Here is a 20,455-nt window from a genome sequence, read left to right as displayed (position 1 = left end):
ATGGGCCAAGCGTGCAGGAGAACTATAGGGGGCAAATGCTGGTGTTTGATTTGTCCCTTCTGGGCTACTGTAGAAACATAGCGGCCGCTTTGAGAAGACTGTGTGGATATAAACGGATTCATGCAACAAAAACAATTATTACTTTGAGGTTATTTTACACAAAAACATGATATTTGATTCTGTTGCTGTCAATAGATCCACTGCAATGCTACACCTTTAACCTTTAACCTTCAATCTGACACTTTATGATGAACATTGGGTCCTCTTCAGAGTCAGCTGCGTTGCACCGCCACCGTAGCCCAGATCAGGCAAACCAAACAAGCGTCTTGAGAGAGCCTTTTGCGTGTTTTGGTTACCTTTAGGCCACCGTAGCTCTCCGACATGCTTATTTGACTGCAGTAATGTCAGCAACAGAGTGCAAAACTGTGGTACTGCTGTTGTTCCTGTAGTGTTATTATGGTATGAATGGCCTCAGAGCGAGGCAAACAGCCTTACGATGGTTTTGCAGTTGGGCGCTCACGCAGTGCAGATCCTTTTAAAGGTAGGAGTTAGCAGAGGGGTATTCAGTTGGTTGCAATCTGCCCGCTAGACTCCGCTAGATGCCACTAAACCACGAAAAAAAACTATTTTGTCAAAAAATGTTTAATCAGTTTTTTCGACCTCCTGTCGCTGTGTAGTAAGTGTAGTGTAGATTATTACATTGTGCTTCACGAAAGTGTAGCGGTCAAGTGACAGTTCATTTACAGAGAGAATACAGCTGTTATATTTGCATTTGTTTTTAGATCAGTGCTTATCAAGCGGTTATAACACTAATTTAAGGGCTTTTAACTTGCGATAAAATTTAGGGTAGGAAACTGAAAACCATCTAAGACAGTATTATATGTTTTTTGATCAAATCCAGTATTTTACATGCAAAATTACTTAGTTTTACCTCCTCACACCACTGAGAGTAATGCAGATGTTCTGCTAAAGTAAAAACAGATCTCTCTCACTCTCTTTTTATTGTCAACTCAGCACTTATCATGTTTACACCACACACCATTAAACTCATGCAGCATACTTTAATGGTTCTTCTCTACATCCCATACATTATACAAAGCTGTGTGTTGTTTGATGATGTGCATCTGCATCATGTGTGTACTTGATGGAGGTGAAGCTGTATCAGATGACCACACTGTGAAAAGCTTTTACAGCTAAGTGAGGTTTAGCTGCGTTTCATCCCCATTCTAACATTGTATTGTATGTTATGTGCTTCTGAATCAGCTCACATGTTTTACTTCCCCCGTACACATTTACACAATTTACGATTTGGCCTTGGTTGTACATACATGAGCTTCTGTAGCATTAACCGCTTCACTCTGCATGTTCCTCCATGTAGCCTATACAAACTCTGTTTTAGATAAAAAGAAGATTTTGTTGTATTTCACTGACCTTCCAGGGTCTGTTGTATGTTTCTTACCATTTTTAATCCCCATTAAGCCCCCCTAATCTTTTAGTGTACTACATTGCCCTTTGTTTGTTTCCCACACCTTGTCTCGCTTTGGCAAAGAGGCTTTATCTAAGTTTGCTTCAGCCAGATGGACCACCGGGTTGAGGATAAATTCTGATAAAGCCACAAGGAAACTGCTAATGTTACACAAGATGAATTAAATCCTTTGTTGCTTGAATATACGACTAATAACTGCATCTACTCTTACATTGCACTTCATTTTGAGGTGGAAAGTTGTGTCCCTTTATGACAGATATTGAATGAATGAAGTGTAGTGTATTACTGTGTGTTTCCCTACTCCATAGTTAATTGGGGATTAGAGGTTAGCTCACATGCACCTTCAAAAATTCCCTCTAGATTCTATTTTAAGCTGAATTTGACGTGCTATAGAAGGGCGGCTTGTGAAAGCACTTTTGTTTCCCATATAGGCTAACATGTAATTTTCATCCAGTGGAAAAGATTCCTTGGAGGTTGAAAGACGGCACTCCACACAATCCTCTGAGCGGAGAGAGGTGACTGGTCTGCTCTGGTCACATGTTGTCTCTCTCTCTTACATTCCCTTACTCTGTTGCAACACTCCTCATCTCTCTCGCTCACTCCTTCCCTCCCACTCTCTCTGTGTCTCCGTCTCATGTCTGCTCTGTTGGCGGAGAGGATTTTTATGGAGCGTTTTTAGAGGATGTGAAGAAGGGGAAAGCTCGGGTTTGCTTCAGCGTCGGACAGCATGTGAGCCGCTCTCTCTGCTCAGGCTGACACTTCCCCCTCTCCTCCATAATCTCCCCATTTATTCCTCCTTTCATCCTTTTGCCTGAAAACTGGACTGTCTTCTTCAGCAACATGTATTCCCTGGACGATTTTGGGTAAGTCGATGTGACTCCTCTTCCTCACCTCGTTCTCTGTATCTTCTTGAGTTCTTCTGTGCTTTTGGGTGAGTGTGATTAAAGGGAAAACATGGCTTTGTCCTATCTTCTGTCTCTAGTGCTTCTGTTGAAAGCCTGGCTCATCTTTCACACCAGAGAATCAGTTTGCTTCTTCAAACAGCATTTGGAAGATTTTTTGCAGGGAAACACGTATTCCTTTCTGTGTCATTCTGGACATCGTTGCAGCTCTACTTGCTGTTTTATGTAACAATTCAACTCGCTTAAATTGGAGAGAAAACGAGGAAAATGGGAGAGGAAAAACTCCACTCGTCTCCTTTCTTTCCACCCCTGTCTGTGTTTTCTCTGGAGCCAGCTGTTTGCAGAGACGCCCGATTGGTTACCCTTTAGCAATCTTTCATTGGTTCAGTCTCTTCCTGGGAAGAAGTAAGGAGTTTCTCTCTGTCTGTCAGTGTGTCCCCTCAGCTGCTCTCTGTGCTTCACAGGACGGATCCCATTGGACTCATTGCATGTGTGAGAAAGAAAGACAGGAAGAACGGGATAGAGAGCGCTAATCTCCGAATGGCTACTTGAGTGGGACTATCAAAAGCCAGATGATACGAGGAGATAGAGGCTTCCCTGTATAATATGGCCTGGGCAGATTACAGCGGGATGTGGTGATTTGTTGGAGCTCAAATACAGATGTGGAGCCGAGTGGGGCAAAAGAGATAACATCAGAGATTTATGCTTGACCGCTTGCACTCTAGTAATCTACTGTAAAGTACAGTACAGAGAGGAAAGACCTCTCTCACAGTATGTTCATCAATCATGAGGCACTGCTCATACTGACACATTTTATTACAAAGCAGGACCTTGAAGCTGCCACTTGCAGGTTTCTGACAACCCACTCTGCTCAACTCTTCATCTCAACCCATCATCGGGTTTTCTTCCCATTTAGCTGTCAGTGGTTGCTGTTCAGGTCCATCTCATCCTCCGGGTATTTCAGTTGACAAATCCAGCAAAACACAAAAATCTGCAGGAGATTCTACTCTGACAGGGAAATCACAGAAATGTATCAAATATGGAAAGTCTTGTGTTCCTTCTGTCATTTCGTGCCACTGGTGTATCCGCCTGTGCATCCTATGAAGCTGTGTTTCCCTTTAAGGATCAGGATTAGTGACGGGACTGGAGAGCACTGAGGAAGGTGGAGGGAGAAGCAGAGGTGGGGGAGGGGTGTGCGAAGAAGTGGGGGTTGCTATCCATATTGTACTGTATGTTCATGACAATTAGCCTGAGGGCCAATTGGCATCAGCAGAGATCTGTCATGAATAAATGATGTTGTTAAAGGGGTCAACATGCTGATTTCCCTCTGGGAGGCTTCACTGCTGCTGGCTGTGGATATGATACCGCAAAATGATCTCCTTATATTAAGACGATGATTCATAATCAACCATTTGTCAAATAATCCTTGAGTCTCATTCAATATATTGATGCTCTATATTGATATATAAAAAAAACAATATGGGACGAGTGCATTGACTGTACTGGGTCGCTGTCATGAACAATAAATGCCTCTTCTTGCTGAACCATCATATCCACGTAATTATCTTTGTTTTTATCAAATCTTTCATTTTTTTATACAAGATTTTAGGAACACAATTGTGAACAGACCTTTCTTCACTACTTTTCTGATCTCGGAGCCAAATTATTTAACCGAATGAACGTGTGCAGATTTTTATAGTAAGAACATATTGTTAACATCATCAATATTGAGCATTTGAGGTGATTTAATCACACTAACAACATTTTTATGTATGACATATATTACTAAATGAACAAACCCAGTCAGCTCCCTTTAACATTGAAAACTTAACATATTTGAAATGTGTTATGTTTTATGCTATATGAGAAAATGTGTTTATTCCCTAAAGCACGAGGAAATACATTTTGGGATAAAACTCCTTTTTGTCAAGACTTTGAATTTGATCACTGAGATCCATTTCTGACGTACAGGTGCATTTCTCAATTTGTGGAGTATTTCCCAGGAACTGTTTGTGAAAACAAAAAAAGGTCTTAGAGAGTTAAAGTTATGTTTAGAGACACTTATCTGGACAAAGATGAGATTTGTATTTCTTCCACCTTTGTATTTAATTTGGTTGACCCACGTATATATATATATATATATATATATATATATATATATATATATATATATATATATATAATATATATATATATATATATATATATATATATATATATATATGCTGTTTTATGTAACAACTGTGAAAAAAAAGCTTTATAACTGAATGAGTTTGAGGAGTATACAACTTATATATTTTTATTTATCAATAATAGTCATGGAGAAACATATTCACATGTTTGATGCTCAGTGTCATCTCTTCCCCCGCAACAGTTTATCATTTTTAAACTTTAGAGAGCAGGCAGTGTCCACTCCTCAGGGCGCCACAGACTGGTCTGTTACAGATTTAACTTGTAAACATTTGCCCAGGCCGGCCACAGAAATGTCCTGCAGTCCAGCTGGGCACCAACAGTAATGCCGCTTGGCACGGGCTTTACTATGAGCCCCGAAAAAAACAAATGCCTGTTCACTAACGCTCCTGTTGGACCAATCACTGTTGACTGTGACCCTCATTTAACCAATCACACGTGGCATCTTGTGCTGCTGCGTGCCCCGTCACGCCCCATGGCGGTGTGTTTTGTTTGCCGTCACTGCGGCGTATGAGGGCAGCTGTTGGAGTGAAGGCCAGGGAACCAGAGAGGTCAAAGTTCAAAGAGCAATGTTCTTTTATCCTCACACTGGAGTACTGTTAGTCCTGTCTGTCTGTCTGTCTGTGAGTGTGTGTCGCTTTAATGAGTATGTATTGCATATATTGATCATTCATGTTCATGGTATCTGATCATGTTCTGATCTTTGCCGGAGGAATAAACATCACTACTGTTTTTTAGAAACAACTCTGATTCCAGTATTTCATGTTTTGGTAACAGCCCAACCGAAACTGAATTAAGCTAATATCGATATCAAAAACAAAGTTTACAGAAACACACCAGCTGCTCTGTTAGACCGTACCAAGAGGCTTTGAGCTGAGCGATAACATGGTGTGGTGGTGCTAGATGAAGTCATGGGTTTTACCAACTTTCATAGCAATTCATCCAATAGCTGTTGACACAATTCACTCAAAGACACACATCTTAACCTCGTGGTGGCGCTGGAGGGAAAGCCAGGCCATATCAATACATAGACACATGTCATGGCATGATGGCATCCATCCAATAGATATTTCACTCTGGAACAAAGTGATGGTCAAAGCCTCAACGCTCAAAACAAACTACAGTGTCCACTTCTATTGTTAATTCATCTGGTCGGCAGTCGGGACAAAGCCCCTCCGGCCAACGATAAATGCGATGACTTCCAAAATCTTTCACTTGTTCGTTAAGTTCTGATTGAGTCAATTGAAGTCAATTACTCAGTGGATGTTAATGGCCATTTAGCACGAACACCTCTTCCAGTTAATGTGTGTTGTACACATTCAACCACTACATGAGTCCTCTGAGGCGAAGGGCATCCCAACCAATCGATGGAAGCTGGCCACAGTATGGACCGCTGGATGCTCATGCAGGCTGTGCTTAATACTAGTCGGCTTGTGCAACAGCAGGCTCTAGTCGAGAGGAAGGGGGCGGACAGTAGCAAACCCCAAATACCCCCCCTCCCCACACACACACACACACACGCACACGCACACACACACACACACACTAAACATGTGTGTGTGTGTGTGTGTGTGTGCGTGTGTGTTCGTGGAGGGCGATAAAAGCTGGTTGAGACGGATATGAGGTAATCTCCCCTGGGTTAACAGTATAACAATAGCACAGAGGTTCAATCACACACACACACACACACACACACACACACACACACACACACTCATCTGTCAGACAACCGGCTGGTCAGTGACTTCATCTCTGCCAGTCTGTCCCTCAGTCATCTCTTTGTTGCTGGATGGATCATCAGAACAAATGCAGCAGTACAAGGATCCAGATCTGAGGGATGTTTTTAATCTCAGTTTTTAAAGTGGATGTTTTTGTTTTATTTTTGTAATTTATGTATCAAGCTCTCAGCAGAGTAATGCGTTCTAGTTTTTTTAAGGCAACGGAGCAGCACAAGAGGGAGTTCTTGCCATAGAGAAACCGCTGCTGCTGCTGTTTTCCTGTTTACCAAAATGGACATACATCGGCTCCAAGTGCTTCGTTACTGCCTCCCTCAGAGTGTCAGTGACTCAGGGTTGTTTTACAGCCACATCGCCGCAAGGTTTGTACCAACACTTGTGTACGTGTGTGTGGTCGTCTACTTCCAGAATATGTCAGGGATGAGTGATGGAAGTTAAATGTCAAAGGCAGCAAGTAAACAAAAATAAAAGAGGAATGGAAACATTTTGAGGTGAATGAAATGTTGAGGTTTGTGATTCAGAAAGCAAACACTTTGGTGGTTTGGTTCGATCATTGTGTGCAAAGGAAGTGTCGTGATATTCCAGTAACACAGATGGGCAAATCTTTCCCTGTTGGTTAATCAGAGCCAAAATTCTAATCTGTAATCTTAATCTGGCCTCAAAAAACAGTTGTTTAGAAAATTTAGGTTATTTTGGATTACTTATTGTGTGCATGGAAACATTTTTATTTGGCACAAAACTACAACAAAAACTGCTCATTGTTGGTGTGTAGAAGAGTTAAGTGTCAGAAGTTGTGACTGATCAGTTTTGATGATCCTCTTTTTCTTTCTTTTCTCCCGCCCGGTTGCATCTTTTCAGTCAAAGCCAGAATGGCTGCCAGAGAGATCATGCAGCCCACTGTGCGAACACCGAGCAGCTCCTTTATTCTCAACACTCGGCAGCCTCACATAGAGCATCTCTGAATAGCAGTGCTCTAAGCGCTCCATACATGTTTAATTCACACAAGTATTGAAGACAGCATGGCTTCTGGCTAAAATGGCAGTCTTTCGGGCCAGTGCCCTTCTCTTTTTTTCTCTGTTTTCTACTGGCAGGATGGATGAGGAAGAGGAGGAGAGAGGAGGGCGGTTTGGTCACCGCTGCTGTCCCAAAAGAGAAGTAGGATCAAGCAGCTCAGTTGGCTGTCTTGTTATCATGAGGGAGAGAATGGGGGTTTAAAAAATAAAGGACAATGAGGTTTTATGTGTACAGTATGTGCAGCTGCTGCTTAAAACTAATCTGTACTTGCGGGGCACCAGAACCTGCCTTAAACCCGATGGTGGCAGCACAGTGACTTTAGCCTGTTACAGATGGTCAGATACAATAACAAAAAAACTAAATCACACTTTACTTCAAAACATTTTATTTTTTGTAGATTTTAGAAAAAATAACAACTATAACTACTATAACTATTTTATAGGGATGTACATTCTGGACCCAAACTGTTAGCCGATAAAAACTCCATGGCTGACAAAATAACCAATATATATATATATACATATATATATATATATATATATATATATATATATATATATATATATATATATATATATATATATATATATATATATGTATATATATATATATATATATATACATATATGTATATATATATAATAAGTCAGAGGCGACTTATTTACAAAATAAGGAGAAACACTGATATAAACACCTAAGAAGTTTGCAGATTTTCCAGATGTATAATTCACTGGATTAGACACAAAACATGAGACATTTGTTTCCTGTTATTTTATCTATAAGCCTCTTTTCAATTGATATTTCAGAAGAAAATAATCTGCACACCCCATGATACAGTTTGTTATCTTCATCCCCTAATCCACAGAGGCAGTAACAGAAAGACAACACGGATGAACAGAATGACACTATTAAGTAAATGTACTACATACAGTCTAACAGTATTTAGTGTAATTTAGTGAACATGCATGTGGCTAACTATTCTTTCATGTTTTGTTCCGGTACGCCTGGATTCAGTCACTAACATGTATTTTCGTACATATTGTACCACATTTCCATATCACAGTCCAGAAAATGCAGAATATAGGTCACGCGTTCTCTGCCACTGTGTTGTGTGTGAATGAAATGTAGCAGCGCTGCAAACTCATACATCACGGCATGAGATTGAGCTTTTTGCACACAACTGGGACATTTAGCTAAGAACATAAGTACATTAATGCGGTTGGCATTAATGTACTTACTCTGCTCGCTCGCTTTCTGTCCCTGTCGCTATCTCTTTTTTTGTCTTTCTTTGTCGCTCGCTCTCTTTTTCTCTCTCTCTATTGTTTTTCTTTGTCTCTCTCTCTTTTTCTCTTTGTCTCTCTTTCTTTTTGTCTGTCTCTTTATTTGTCTCTCTTTCTGTCCCTTTTTGTCTCTCTCTATCTCTTTGCCGGTCTCTGTCTCTTTCTTTGTCTTTTTTTTTGTCTTTCTCTGTCTCGTTCTCTATCTTTGTCTCTCTTCTCTCTCCTCATTGGGGCTTAATTGTAGCTCTTTCCACAGTATTACACAGTAGTTGTGTATCATTGAGTCAGGGGTTAGATAAACACACTATGGCTTAGTAAAGTTATCACAATCTGGACATGATGGATCAAGGATGTTGCAGCTTGGATGATGTTGCATAGATTATGGGAATCTGAACTGCTGTATAATAGTTAGTGGAAATGAGATGCATTAGTGGAGGAGATGGAGATATTCTCGTGTCCTTAAAGCTTAATTTTAAAGTATCGAATCCTCACTATTGTGGTGACTATGAAAGGATATTGTTTCAATGTTCAGTATTAATACCCCACATAAAAAATATTATCCATACTTACAGTAGAAATAAAATATGGAATGGGGCTTTGTATGAAAGAAAGTAGGTCATTGTTGCAGTCTTTTGAGGGGTGTCAAGTTGTATGTTGCAGCTAAAACATTGGACGTAATTTTGTTTTTCAAGCTGACTTTACACTAGTTGTTGCATTGCCTTTAAAAATGAAGTATAAATAGTGTACCTATTGTTGTTGCTTATTTGCTTTGTTACTGAGAGTTAAATGAGAATTGCTGACACTCTCGTTTCTGTACAGTAAATATGTAACAGCAACCAGTTAGCTTAGCTTAGCATCAAGACTAGACAAATTACAATGCCAACACTCTATTGACGAGCAGGTGTAGTTACCAGGTTCACCTCATCTTTTGCGTGTAAGCCTTCTATTATCTTCTATTTAGCAAAGTGCAGCTGGGGCTGGTGGGAATTTTTTTGCAGATAATGGCACTGGAGAAAATGTTAAGGATACTATACAATTCATCCTCAGGGTGATGTCGGTGTTTGTACCAAAATTTCATGGCAATCCGTTCTGTAGTTCATTAAATCTGGATCAAAGTGGGGGTTGGCTAACAAAAACAAAAATAACAAAAGACTATATCAGTGAAGAACAGGACTTTAATAATAACCCTATATATGACTGCAAGTGTCTTGTCTGTAGTTTTAATATACTGATGTTCAGGAGCAAATGTTACATCCAAAGCAGCAATTAAACTTCAAGCCTTGAAATGTGGCCTTGATGCCGTTTCTTGCTGTTTCTTTTAAAAATGCTAACTGCGCGACGTTTGCTCACTTACAAATTAACAATCTTCACACTGTTCCTCTGCAATAAAGTTGGCTTGTGCTGTTTTTAGTTCCCGCAGGCCTCGTTCCCTTCGTGGGCCTGTTAACAGTACTTTCCCCATGGAGCAGATTAGAGGTCTTGTACGAGAGTTAAGTCCTGGTTAATTTAGATTTAAGACTGCAGTGAGGTAATGATCTGCCTGCCAGGCTCTGTCTCTAATCCAAGTTGTTAGACTTCTTCCCTCCGTCAGCTGGACCCCGGCGCTCGTGCACTCACACACACACACACACACACACATATACATCCCCCATCTATACTATACACAGGCGGGGCAGCTTTGCTGTGCCCTAAAATGCCCAGTAGCCTATAATCATCATGGTGACAGAATAATAACAGACAACTCACCAAATCCATGCACAGTAATCAATCAATGTGGGTGTGTGAGGACGCTTGTATTTCTATCTTTATGAGGACCAATTAAAATGTTCAAACATGGTTGTAAGAACATTTGTGCATTGTGAGGATATTCTGGCTAGTCAGAAGACTATTGACTAAGACACAAGCTGCTTCCCAATTCGGAAACTCTAACACAGTACAGTAAAGTAATATATAGTATGTATTTGCTTATTTGACAATTGTATTTGATTTTCCCATGTTTGGTGGCCCCTCCCTTTTTGTTGAGTAGCCAAGATGTTGACCATTGAGGGTAAGATGTGTCCAGTGTCCCACACTGCCAACTTCTTCAGCGTCATGAGCACACCATCCATCCGGATGCTCACAGTGTACTGCATTTTGCCATACTTGTCAGTGGGAATGCACAAATGCTAAAATAGCAAGTTAAAGTATACGAAAAATGCAAATTGAGACTTGAGGTTTGGTTTTGAGATGTTAGTGAAGTTTACAAGTAACGACAAATGTAGTTGTGTCTGTTTCTGTTGCCCTAATAAGACCCTTCACTCAAAATATCAGTGACTATAATTTTGGTGTACTTACAGTATGGGTGCCATCATATACTGTGTGTGGGTGTATAATTAAGTATTTCTGTTCCTGTTAAATAAGAGTGGCGGGACATAGAGGCCTCACTCCCAGCAAGAAGAGGCTGTGAGTTAAAGCTGTTTGTGCTTTACATTTCATGGTAGAATGAAAGGTCTATTGTGTCGAGGAGAAACCCAAACTTGAGGGATAAGTTGGAACATGCTTATAATACAGTTTGGAGTCTCTCTCCACTCCAAACAGTCAGATTTCAGATGTGGCAGCATATTGCTTTGCTGAGATTAACACACCTGAGGATGCCATTGTTTGTTTACCGAACCTCAGATTGAGTTATAAACCCTCTCTGACACTGACTGCATGTCTCTATTATCTGCAGCACCGACCAGGGATGCATAAAACTGTATGATTATTACTCCTGCTGCACAGGAAGCCTCTGCGGATGCTTTCGTCTCTCTCAGCTTGCGTTAATTGCACAGGAGTTTTTTAAGCGACTTAATTAGCATGAAATGAATTGATTAATTGGTTATATGAGGTTGTCACCAGCGGTGCAGATTGACTGCTGCACCTCTAAGTTGCAGTAAATAATTAGGATTTGCTTTGTCTGTAAATCTGATATGACAGATTTTTTTCTTTCTATCAAACTATGAGTTCTCCTCTCATTATTTTTGCCATTCATTTTTTCCCAATTAGCTAGTTGGGATGAGACATGAAAGATGATTAATAAAGCTGGTTACATGGTGTGTGCCAGAACTCCCTGATAACTCACTGATAACTGCCTTATAATTAACCCGATTTATATGCAGAGGGTGTCTCTAAAGGCATATTCTCTCAAGCAAAAAGGTTTGGTTTTGGGGGGATTTTTAAATTTTCCGACTCTGATTCCTGCCAAAGGAACTCGGAAAAGCTTCTTTTCTGTTTCCGCATGCGGTCTGTAAATAAAACTCTTCCATTGGCCTGGTTTAGCTGGCTGTCTATTGTATTTAGTAGCTTATAGCTTACTGTGTTAGGAAAATGAAACTTCTCCAACACAGAGTATATTTACTGTGAACTCATCAAAGCAGTACTTATTGAAAAATTGTTATTGTGCAAAACCCAACAATAACTGTTTTGGTTGTATCCTTATTAATAGAGAAAACTGATAAACTAACTAAGAGTACAGAAATGGCGAGGCCCCCCTGTGGCATATGGCTCTACACTCACTGAAAACGATAAAATGCCTCTCAAAATACAAAAAAAACATACAGAAATGTGCAGTTTATTATATCATTCTTTTTTCTTTGGAAATGGTTTCGTTTGAGCTGCTGCATGACCATAGGAGAGCGGCGCTAAGCTAGCTGCACTAGTCAAGTGAAATTCAATGACCAACCGTCTGCACCACTTCTGTATCGATGATTCAGCACTTTTCCACAGCTTTTGAAGCCTTTGGTCGTGTTTTTAGCATTTCGTTTTCATCAACAAATCTAAAACGCTGTCACGAGCCGGCCGTGCAAGGATGTGACTCAAATGACTCCGCATTTGTTCAGATATGTTCGGGTGCCTTCCACTGTGAACCACCGGGGTGACACAATTACCCCAGCGACAAAATCTAATTGCCATATTAACAGCAGCTCTGCCCTCGGGTGCTACCCAGAGAGAATGCCACGTACACCCCACCACCCCGACCCTCTCTCTCAGTATGCCAAGGAAACACTTTCCCAGCTTAAATACATCTACTACTGTGACTAAATATGCCCACTCAACCCATCATATATACAGGGATCATTTCTTCCAGCATGTGGAATGTCTGTTAATGGCCTGAAAACACACAGTTGTGACACTTTGTGTGTTTGTGAGTGAGTGAGTGAGTGAATGGGATTTGTGTGGAGCAGGGTGAGGTGAGGGAGGGGCACATATGTCTTACCATGTGTGCATGGAAGTGCTTAATTCAAAAGCCTGGGAATGTGGCCTCCTTTTCACCACTCGCCTATGAGGCTTACTTGACATGAGGAAGTGCTCAGTGTGGCAGAAGCCTTCATATCCTCTCTGCTCTTGTTTATCTCTATACCCTCTTCTCCTTAATTTCTCTTTCTGAACTCCTCTTCTTTCTTTCTTCTCTGCCTTTTGAGGTGAATATTATTCACCCTTCAACTGAGAAGTCTGCTTAGTCCAGCAAAAACAAGACAAAATTATAAGAGCTGTGGGTTGTATCAAGTTAAGATGATGCTTTTAGGAACCAGACTACCACATCAAATTCAAAATACATACAACAATACAAATATAGTGTCAGCTAATAGCAAAGTAACTACATTTACTGGCCTGTTAGTGTGCTATGAGAAACATACAGTATGTCTCTTTTATATTTATGAGATGGTAGTGGGGAAGTGCTTATGCATTTTTAAAGATGTAATCTATAGAATTCAGAAGAGGAAAATACCAGCAGGCTCTAATCCTCAAAGGATCGGAGCGGCTAATGATCAGCTGTAGTGTATTCCAGCTCTTAACCGCTTAGAGCGGCTGTAATCAATATTTTTATACTAACAAAGAGGTCACGTGTGTTGATGAACCCGACCTGAGTGCAGGTCCCCTCAGCTCTACCAAGCATTCTTGAGTCTTTTTTTAAAATTGTTTAGGTTTTGTTAGTTTAGTTTAAGTTGCAACTTAATCAGTTCCATCATATTGGTCTTGTGGATGCGCTCTCACCGGATCAGTCAATGTTTCCCTTCTTGCTCTGACAGCTCAAAATGTCTATTGCAGGATGAAGGATGAATTTCTGTATGATCGTCATTGGAATGTTATCACTGAAAAGAAAAGCATTTTTTACAGTTCATATCTTTAAAAATCATGTTTTCTTGTCCTTTTAATTTGACCTTTAATTCTTCCTGTTATGAACATTCGGTTTGGTTCATCATGTCTTTTTAATGTCACTGATCGGGATTTTCAGCATTAGCTGACCTTTTTCAGATGATGCCATATCGCCTGCTGTCCTTTGGTCATAAACACATCGTCACATAGTTTTCTTTGCCTCATCTGTTCACTCAGTCATCCCTCTTTTACAGCTGAAAATCCAACAAGTATGAAGCTTTGGCCCCACAACTGGATTGTATTTCTATTTTTTAGTCAATAGGAGCGGCTGTGATGTGAAGCAGCTATCATGTGCCCTATTGTGCCTTGTCTCCTTTTTGTCATCTGACCTATGAGAGTCCACCGCCCTCATTAAGTACACACAGAAGCATTTAGCACACTGTCATAAGCGGTGAGAAATTAGCATAGCTGCTCTTTGAAGATGTAGCTCAGCGCTTCAATTCAAGAGAAATTGTCTCAGTTAGATCTTCATCCCATGATGTGTTGATTTGAGCAATGCACTCTATGCGTAAAGGAGGAATGGCAGAGACGCTTGCTTTATTTCTGACTGCTTGAAGAGAACTAAATCAGTCAGCTTCAAGCTGGAGGCACTCCATCCCTCTGGCCCAAACTGCTCCAGAAATAGGGCCTGTTTTTGTAAGAAGATCCATCTCAGAGATGCAGCCACCTCCCTCTTTCCCTCCCTGTCTTTTCCCAGAGAGCCTCTGGTGGTCTGCTGGGTCTCTGAAGTGGAGAGGAGTGTTAGTTATGTGATTAGAGAGTCTGTTCAACTTATTTAGAGATGTAGGATACATGATGTCTGTAGTTATTCCTCATGGTTTTGCATTCAGAATGAAGCTTCTCCTCAAATGCAAAGGCAGTGAACTTTTCAGATTTCCATATCCTGCAGCCTCAGAAATGAAATTGTTTATTATTTCCACAGGAAAAGGCAATTGTTTTTTATTTGTATGTCCGTATCCTGATACGTAGGAGATAGATTACATTTGTGTTACGGTCAGTCTGTGTCAGAGCTGTCAAAAAAAGATGTCTGTGATTTGTTGAGATCAGACTGTACTTGTGAACGTATTTGAGGAGCTTTGCCTTCACATCTGTTTGTGTAAAAGACAAATGAGTTTCCTGTTTGATTTTGGAGTTCCTGTTTGTCCCTGGGTGGAGGATATTTATTGTGTAACCATTTTCGAGCCAAGATCAGCATCTACATCGAGATTCACTTTTGTCTGACTGTCTCGTGACATTCAGCAGTCTACAAAATGTCTCTCTTCCCAAATGAGTGTCAAGAATACATTGTGTTGTGATAGCTTTGATGTGATATTGCTGCTGGTTAACTAGACAGCAGTTGTGCAGTGTGGAATGATGGATATTTGACAGACGCAGGGTGGTTGTAATCAGGGGAGAGTTGCTGAAATCCATCTCTCAAGTGAGCTTTAAGGCTTCTCCCTGAGGAACGACATGACGTCACCGTGCAGTTCATTCTCAGTTTATTTCTGATACCGTAGCACAGAAATAAGCCTCTTTACGTCACGTGTCAAACAGGTTATTTAACTCTGATAATGTCATCATGGAAATATGTTTTGCTAAAAATTAAAATAAAATTGGAAGTATATTGATCCCTCTGTTAGATTATTTTTAAGAACACGTAACATGTTTTATTCTGAATTCCTTGTACTGTAGATTTTACGTGAATTCATTCAAAATACACTCCAAGAGTAAACCTCAGGTATGCAGGGTTCAAATGAAGCCATTCGAAGCAACACTATCTCTTCACTGAGTTATTTGAGGCCGTTCAGACGACCGTAATGGAACTGAACAGCAGATGATGGCAAGACAAGCAAGAGGAAGCCGACTGGGACTGAACCATGTGTTGGATCGGTCGGAGGGGCGTCTCTCAGGGGTCGGTTGTCTTCCTCCTGTAGATTTTGGCGCCTCAATGCGAAGGATTTTCAGAGGATGGGTTTTGAATGTTATATACATGTTGTCTTTTGAATGTTACTGCCGTCCTCTGGGACTTGGAAACAAATCCCAACCCCTGATAATAATCACTGTGAAAGACAACCTCATGTTTCTGCTTCCTCATTAATGTTAATGTAATTGTACTACATTGCTAGTGGTATAACGTTACACTGTGTACGCTTATTCACTTCTGGCTCTCAACAATTAGAACAATTAATCATACTGTCACAAATTCTGAATTTGTTCCTGCGGCCTCATAACTTATTCTGTGTTGCTGTTGGGAAACGTCACCTTGTCTGAATTTACACGTCACCTTATATGAACTATTGCAGAGATTACGTTTCTGGAATAACTCGACAGCCAGTGAACACATTAACAGAGCTCTTCAGTTTGCTCTTCTTGGCCATCCCACCATCAGACTGCTAATGTGAGTCTGACTGACGGAGAGCCGACCACTGAGGTGTTGAAAGTGAAAATTAGAGAAGCGTTTAGTCACTTCACGGGTTCTGCGAGTGAACCTCACCTCTGCGGGTCCTCGTCTCCTCTCCACCTGCCGTGATGTGTTTTCACCTTCAGGCGCATACTGTGCTAAGGTCACCTCGGCAGTCACATGACACGCATGGTCTTTTGCTTCAGAAACTCAAGCTGCATCTCTCGTATGTGGTAATTCGTGTGATGTGATTTGTGCATTTGCCGCATAAGTCAATGGCCACATCCCACGTGTCTTTTTAGTGAAGGAATTCCCTTTCAGCTTTGTGGTTGTGAACATGATTGTTTAATGTGTCCTCGTAGCTGTGTCCTTGTGTGTGTTTGTTCCACTTTTAATTTGTTTGTTTTTTACCAAATGAGCCTCCAGCTAGCAATATGTTTGCTGATCAAACACTGGGGGTTTAACACAATGTACCCGACACATCACACACACCACACACCACAGTAAAGGCCAGCAGGAAAAGGGGGATTTCCCAGAGTTCGGTTTAAGGTTGAGGTTGTCTTTATAGCTTTAAAAAAAATGGCAACCCACCCTCTCCTCGGCACACACACTGCTGTCAGACATCTACAGTGGCAGTGTGTTACTCCTGATGTGGTAACTGTGGAAAGGTGTGGCTCCTCAGGGACCCCTCAACTAACCAGATGAAAATACAGAAGCTCTGATCCATCGGTTTCACTTCATAGACCACCATCCCATTTACACTATTCTGGTCAACAGTCACAGTACATACAGTGAAGCATCTCTATAATCTAATCTTCTCTGCTATTGGGTGCTGAATCCTTCCCAGTGCCCACTCAGCTATTTTCTGACCTATTGGCTTTCATTGCTCGACTTAGTTTCTCATAAAAGCCTGTTTCATGATTCATTGAACATCTTTCACCAAGACTGATTAGTACATCTACAGTGTGCCTGACAAAAACATATGCATTATTTTGTTGCACAAAGAAAATAACACAGTGCCACAGTGCTTACATTATCTTAGAGATTGGTGAGAGAATCTCAATAACATGTTGAGCTGATCAGTAAAATGAAGTTCTTCTCTGTGTCTCTCCACATTCGCAGAACAATGTCATGATATTTACCAGGACTCTTCTGATGTTCTCTCTCTCTCTCTCTCTTCCATCAGTGAACAGAGTATCTGCCAGGCGCGGGCCTCTGTGATGGTCTATGACGATGCCAGTAAGAAGTGGGTGCCCATTAAGCCCGGCCAGCAGGGCTTCAGCCGCATCAACATCTACCACAACACTGCCAACAACACCTTCAGAGTGGTGGGTGTCAAACTGCAGGACCAGCAGGTGAGACACACAAGAAATAAACCGCATGACAATCACTGGACATTTCTGATGCACAAACTTCAAACACTCATTTAAATCTGGATTCAATTACATGGTCTTTCACTGATGTGAGGCGTACATATTTGTTGTTTTCAGGCACCAAAAGAGTTGGATATATCAGAGCTTTCAGAAAAATCTGAGTTTCCCCATAGTAATTACGACCTGGAAACTATTACTATCACGAAAACTCTTATGTGATTTTAATGCAGCATTACTTAGAGCAAATTAATCACAGTTGTCATAGATTTTCCATTTGAAATAATTTAACAGTCGAGCACTTATGTTTTGAGGTTGTATTACAATAAAATGTGTGTCCATTCCTACTTTTTCAATGGAAACATATGCATACATTCAGGGTAAACAAAATGTGTTCCTTTCATGAGTGAAGAGTTGTACATTATCAAATCTACGTAACATTTGAATTGTCTGCTTCATTTGTCTTCCCCTACTGAAGGTGGTGATCAACTACTCCATAGTAAAGGGACTGAAATACAATCAGGCCACCCCGACCTTCCATCAGTGGCGTGACGCCCGCCAGGTTTATGGGCTGAACTTTGCCAGTAAGGAGGAAGCCACCACTTTCTCCAACGCCATGCTGTTCGCCCTCAATGTCCTCAGCTCACCTGACTGTGGAGGTACGGAGTCACAATCTATGCTTTAAATCTGTGTTTTCTATTTCAACCACACTTAATCCATGCTATTACAAAGTGACCTTTTTATAATGAGGTCCACATTTGTATTTGACTTCCCGAGCAGGCAGAGAGATTTTTCTGAGACAGGTTTTATTAAATAGTTTGTCACAGTAGAGAAATGAGAGATTGAAGTTCTTGAAGCATAAACTGGTGTTGGAAACCTGCTGAAGGAACCGTTTGGTTCAAATTACAACTTGCTGACTTGAACCGTCATCTGTGAACAGTTTAAATCTATTTTTGCTCTCAAAGGAATGTCAGGTAACCACAAGCAAATAATCCACATAGTCGTGTGTTTTCAGTTTGTTTTGACTACGGAGATGGTCTTTATCGATGGATACTGTCTCATCAGACTCTACCCTGTGAGACAGGATGCACATGCAGTCCAGACAATATTGCAGCTATACATTCAAACAGCACAATAATCTAAATTGTTGATTACATGTCCACATTAATTCAATGCACTGCAATAGACAAACCCTATGAAGCGTAGCTACTTAACTAAGCTGTACTAACCTCTGCTGGTTAATAACATGTACTGCATGCACTCTGCACACTACACCAAACAATACCAGTAATATCAGCTGCTGGTTTATTACTGACTGACTGTCTTTATTTCAAGATGCGTTTAAATCTTTCTTTCAATACATTCATTTTAGTGCTTTTAAGATTAAAACATAACTCAGTATACATAGCAGAGGTGTCAAACTCATTTTAGTGAAGGGGCCACATGCTGCCCATTTTGATCTCAAGTAAGCCGGACCAGTAAAATCACAGCATGATAACGCATAATTAACGACAATGTTTCTCTATGTTTAAATCATTAGTGAAGGTTTTTAGATGATAAACTCTATTTTAAGGTCTTTCAATAATTACCTAGAAACATAAAGACCAAAAATTCAGACAGCAGCCCTCTGTTTATCTGCCTGGCTCGCCTCTGCAGATTCCCTCGCTTTGTGACACGTTTGTGACGCCACTTTCATGACATGATCCATGTTCAATGACTTCCGACACAATAATATGAGTGCTCACATTAATTGCGACTGTGGATCGATGGTTTGCATGTCTGTCTTAGAAGCAGAGGATCAGAGGTTCTAATCCCAACTCTGCTAATTTAGATCTTTTTTCTCCTTCTGTTGGACTGGACCCCCTGGCGAGCCGGATCCGGCCTGCGGGCCGTATGTTTGACACCCTTGATATATAGCATGCGATTAAAGGCATGTATTTAAACTAGCGGAACTGCGTTTTTTAGGGTTTTTATACATTGACAGCAAAATAATTCTGTTGGAACCCTGAACTGCATTTGTAGCCAAACTCACGCCTACTCTTGATTTAATAAATAGCGTCTGACCAGCTCTAGTTACAAGCTACTTATAAGTGTGTGGGTGTGTGTGTGGGTGTGTGTGGGTGTGTGTGTGGGTGTGTGTGTGTGTGTGTGTGTGTGTGTGTGTGTGTGTGCATAAGATATTGAGAGAGAATATTTGTGAGTGTTTAACTGCGGTGTCATCCCATCCATGTGACTCTCCTAGCGGTGGCTAAAATATCCCAATGTGGAGCCTTAATGTCGTACCCCACCGTGCTCACATAGCAGCCGTTCTTTTTTTGGGTGCATTTGGATGTGAGATCATGGGCCTCGTCATGCAGGACAAACATTTTGACTTAAGTACATTGTTGATGCGGTTTCTTGCTGAAATAAGAAGCGTAGTTACATAAAAAGTATTGTATAGTGCTGAGTAGGCTGTGGAAAAATCATGCTGACTCCAGAGATTTCACCTGGTGTCCTCAGAAGGGTTTCTTCAGCCATCATCCTCCTCAGTAAGTCTCCAGCTGGAGAGGAATGTGTCCACTAGAAATGCATGTTGTCTGTGCTTTCAGAAGTTAAGCATCCGTTGTTTTCTCACTATATGAAGAAGAGGCTGCTTGTTTTGGTGAATTGGTAATTATCAAGTGCAATTTGGTAGTGCATTACTTTACTTGAGTATTTCTATGTTATGCTACTTAAATACTTTTGCTTCTCAACATTTGAGCTATAAATTTTGTACTATTTACACCTCTACTTTTTTTAACATAAACGGACTAATAAGCTTAAGAAATACAATCCATTGTTGAATTATAAAACAATGCTTCTCAACCTTTGTTGCTGTGGAACTTTGTGTAGCAGAACCTTTGCTCACAGCAAGCAAGTCTGTAATGAAGAATGGTAGTTCAT

The 20,455-nt window shown here is 40.7% G+C and overlaps 1 protein-coding gene across 5 annotated transcripts in view; it reads left to right on the top strand.

Annotated features, from left to right (window-relative positions):
• Positions 1-20,455, top strand: part of evla (Enah/Vasp-like a) — a 32,536-nt gene that overhangs the window by 2,593 nt on the left and 9,488 nt on the right. For 2 of the 5 annotated variants that reach the window (XM_068580597.1, XM_068580593.1), the window contains exons 1-3: positions 6,342-6,676; positions 17,350-17,518; positions 18,012-18,192. In XM_068580597.1, the coding sequence (XP_068436698.1) occupies positions 6,588-6,676; positions 17,350-17,518; positions 18,012-18,192 (439 nt within the window). In that variant the 5' untranslated portion in view covers positions 6,342-6,587. Of the gene's footprint in view, positions 1-2,117; positions 2,350-6,341; positions 6,677-17,349; positions 17,519-18,011; positions 18,193-19,822; positions 20,062-20,455 lie in introns of those variants that run through there. The other 3 variants (XM_068580594.1, XM_068580595.1, XM_068580596.1) reach the window with 3 other exon arrangements.

Source organism: Clinocottus analis, unplaced genomic scaffold, assembly GCF_023055335.1.
Source record: "Clinocottus analis isolate CAN_PGR_092001 unplaced genomic scaffold, fCliAna1.0.p SCAF_17, whole genome shotgun sequence".
Taxonomy (NCBI): domain Eukaryota; kingdom Metazoa; phylum Chordata; class Actinopteri; order Perciformes; family Cottidae; genus Clinocottus; species Clinocottus analis.
This window is presented reverse-complemented; position numbering and strand designations above follow the sequence as displayed.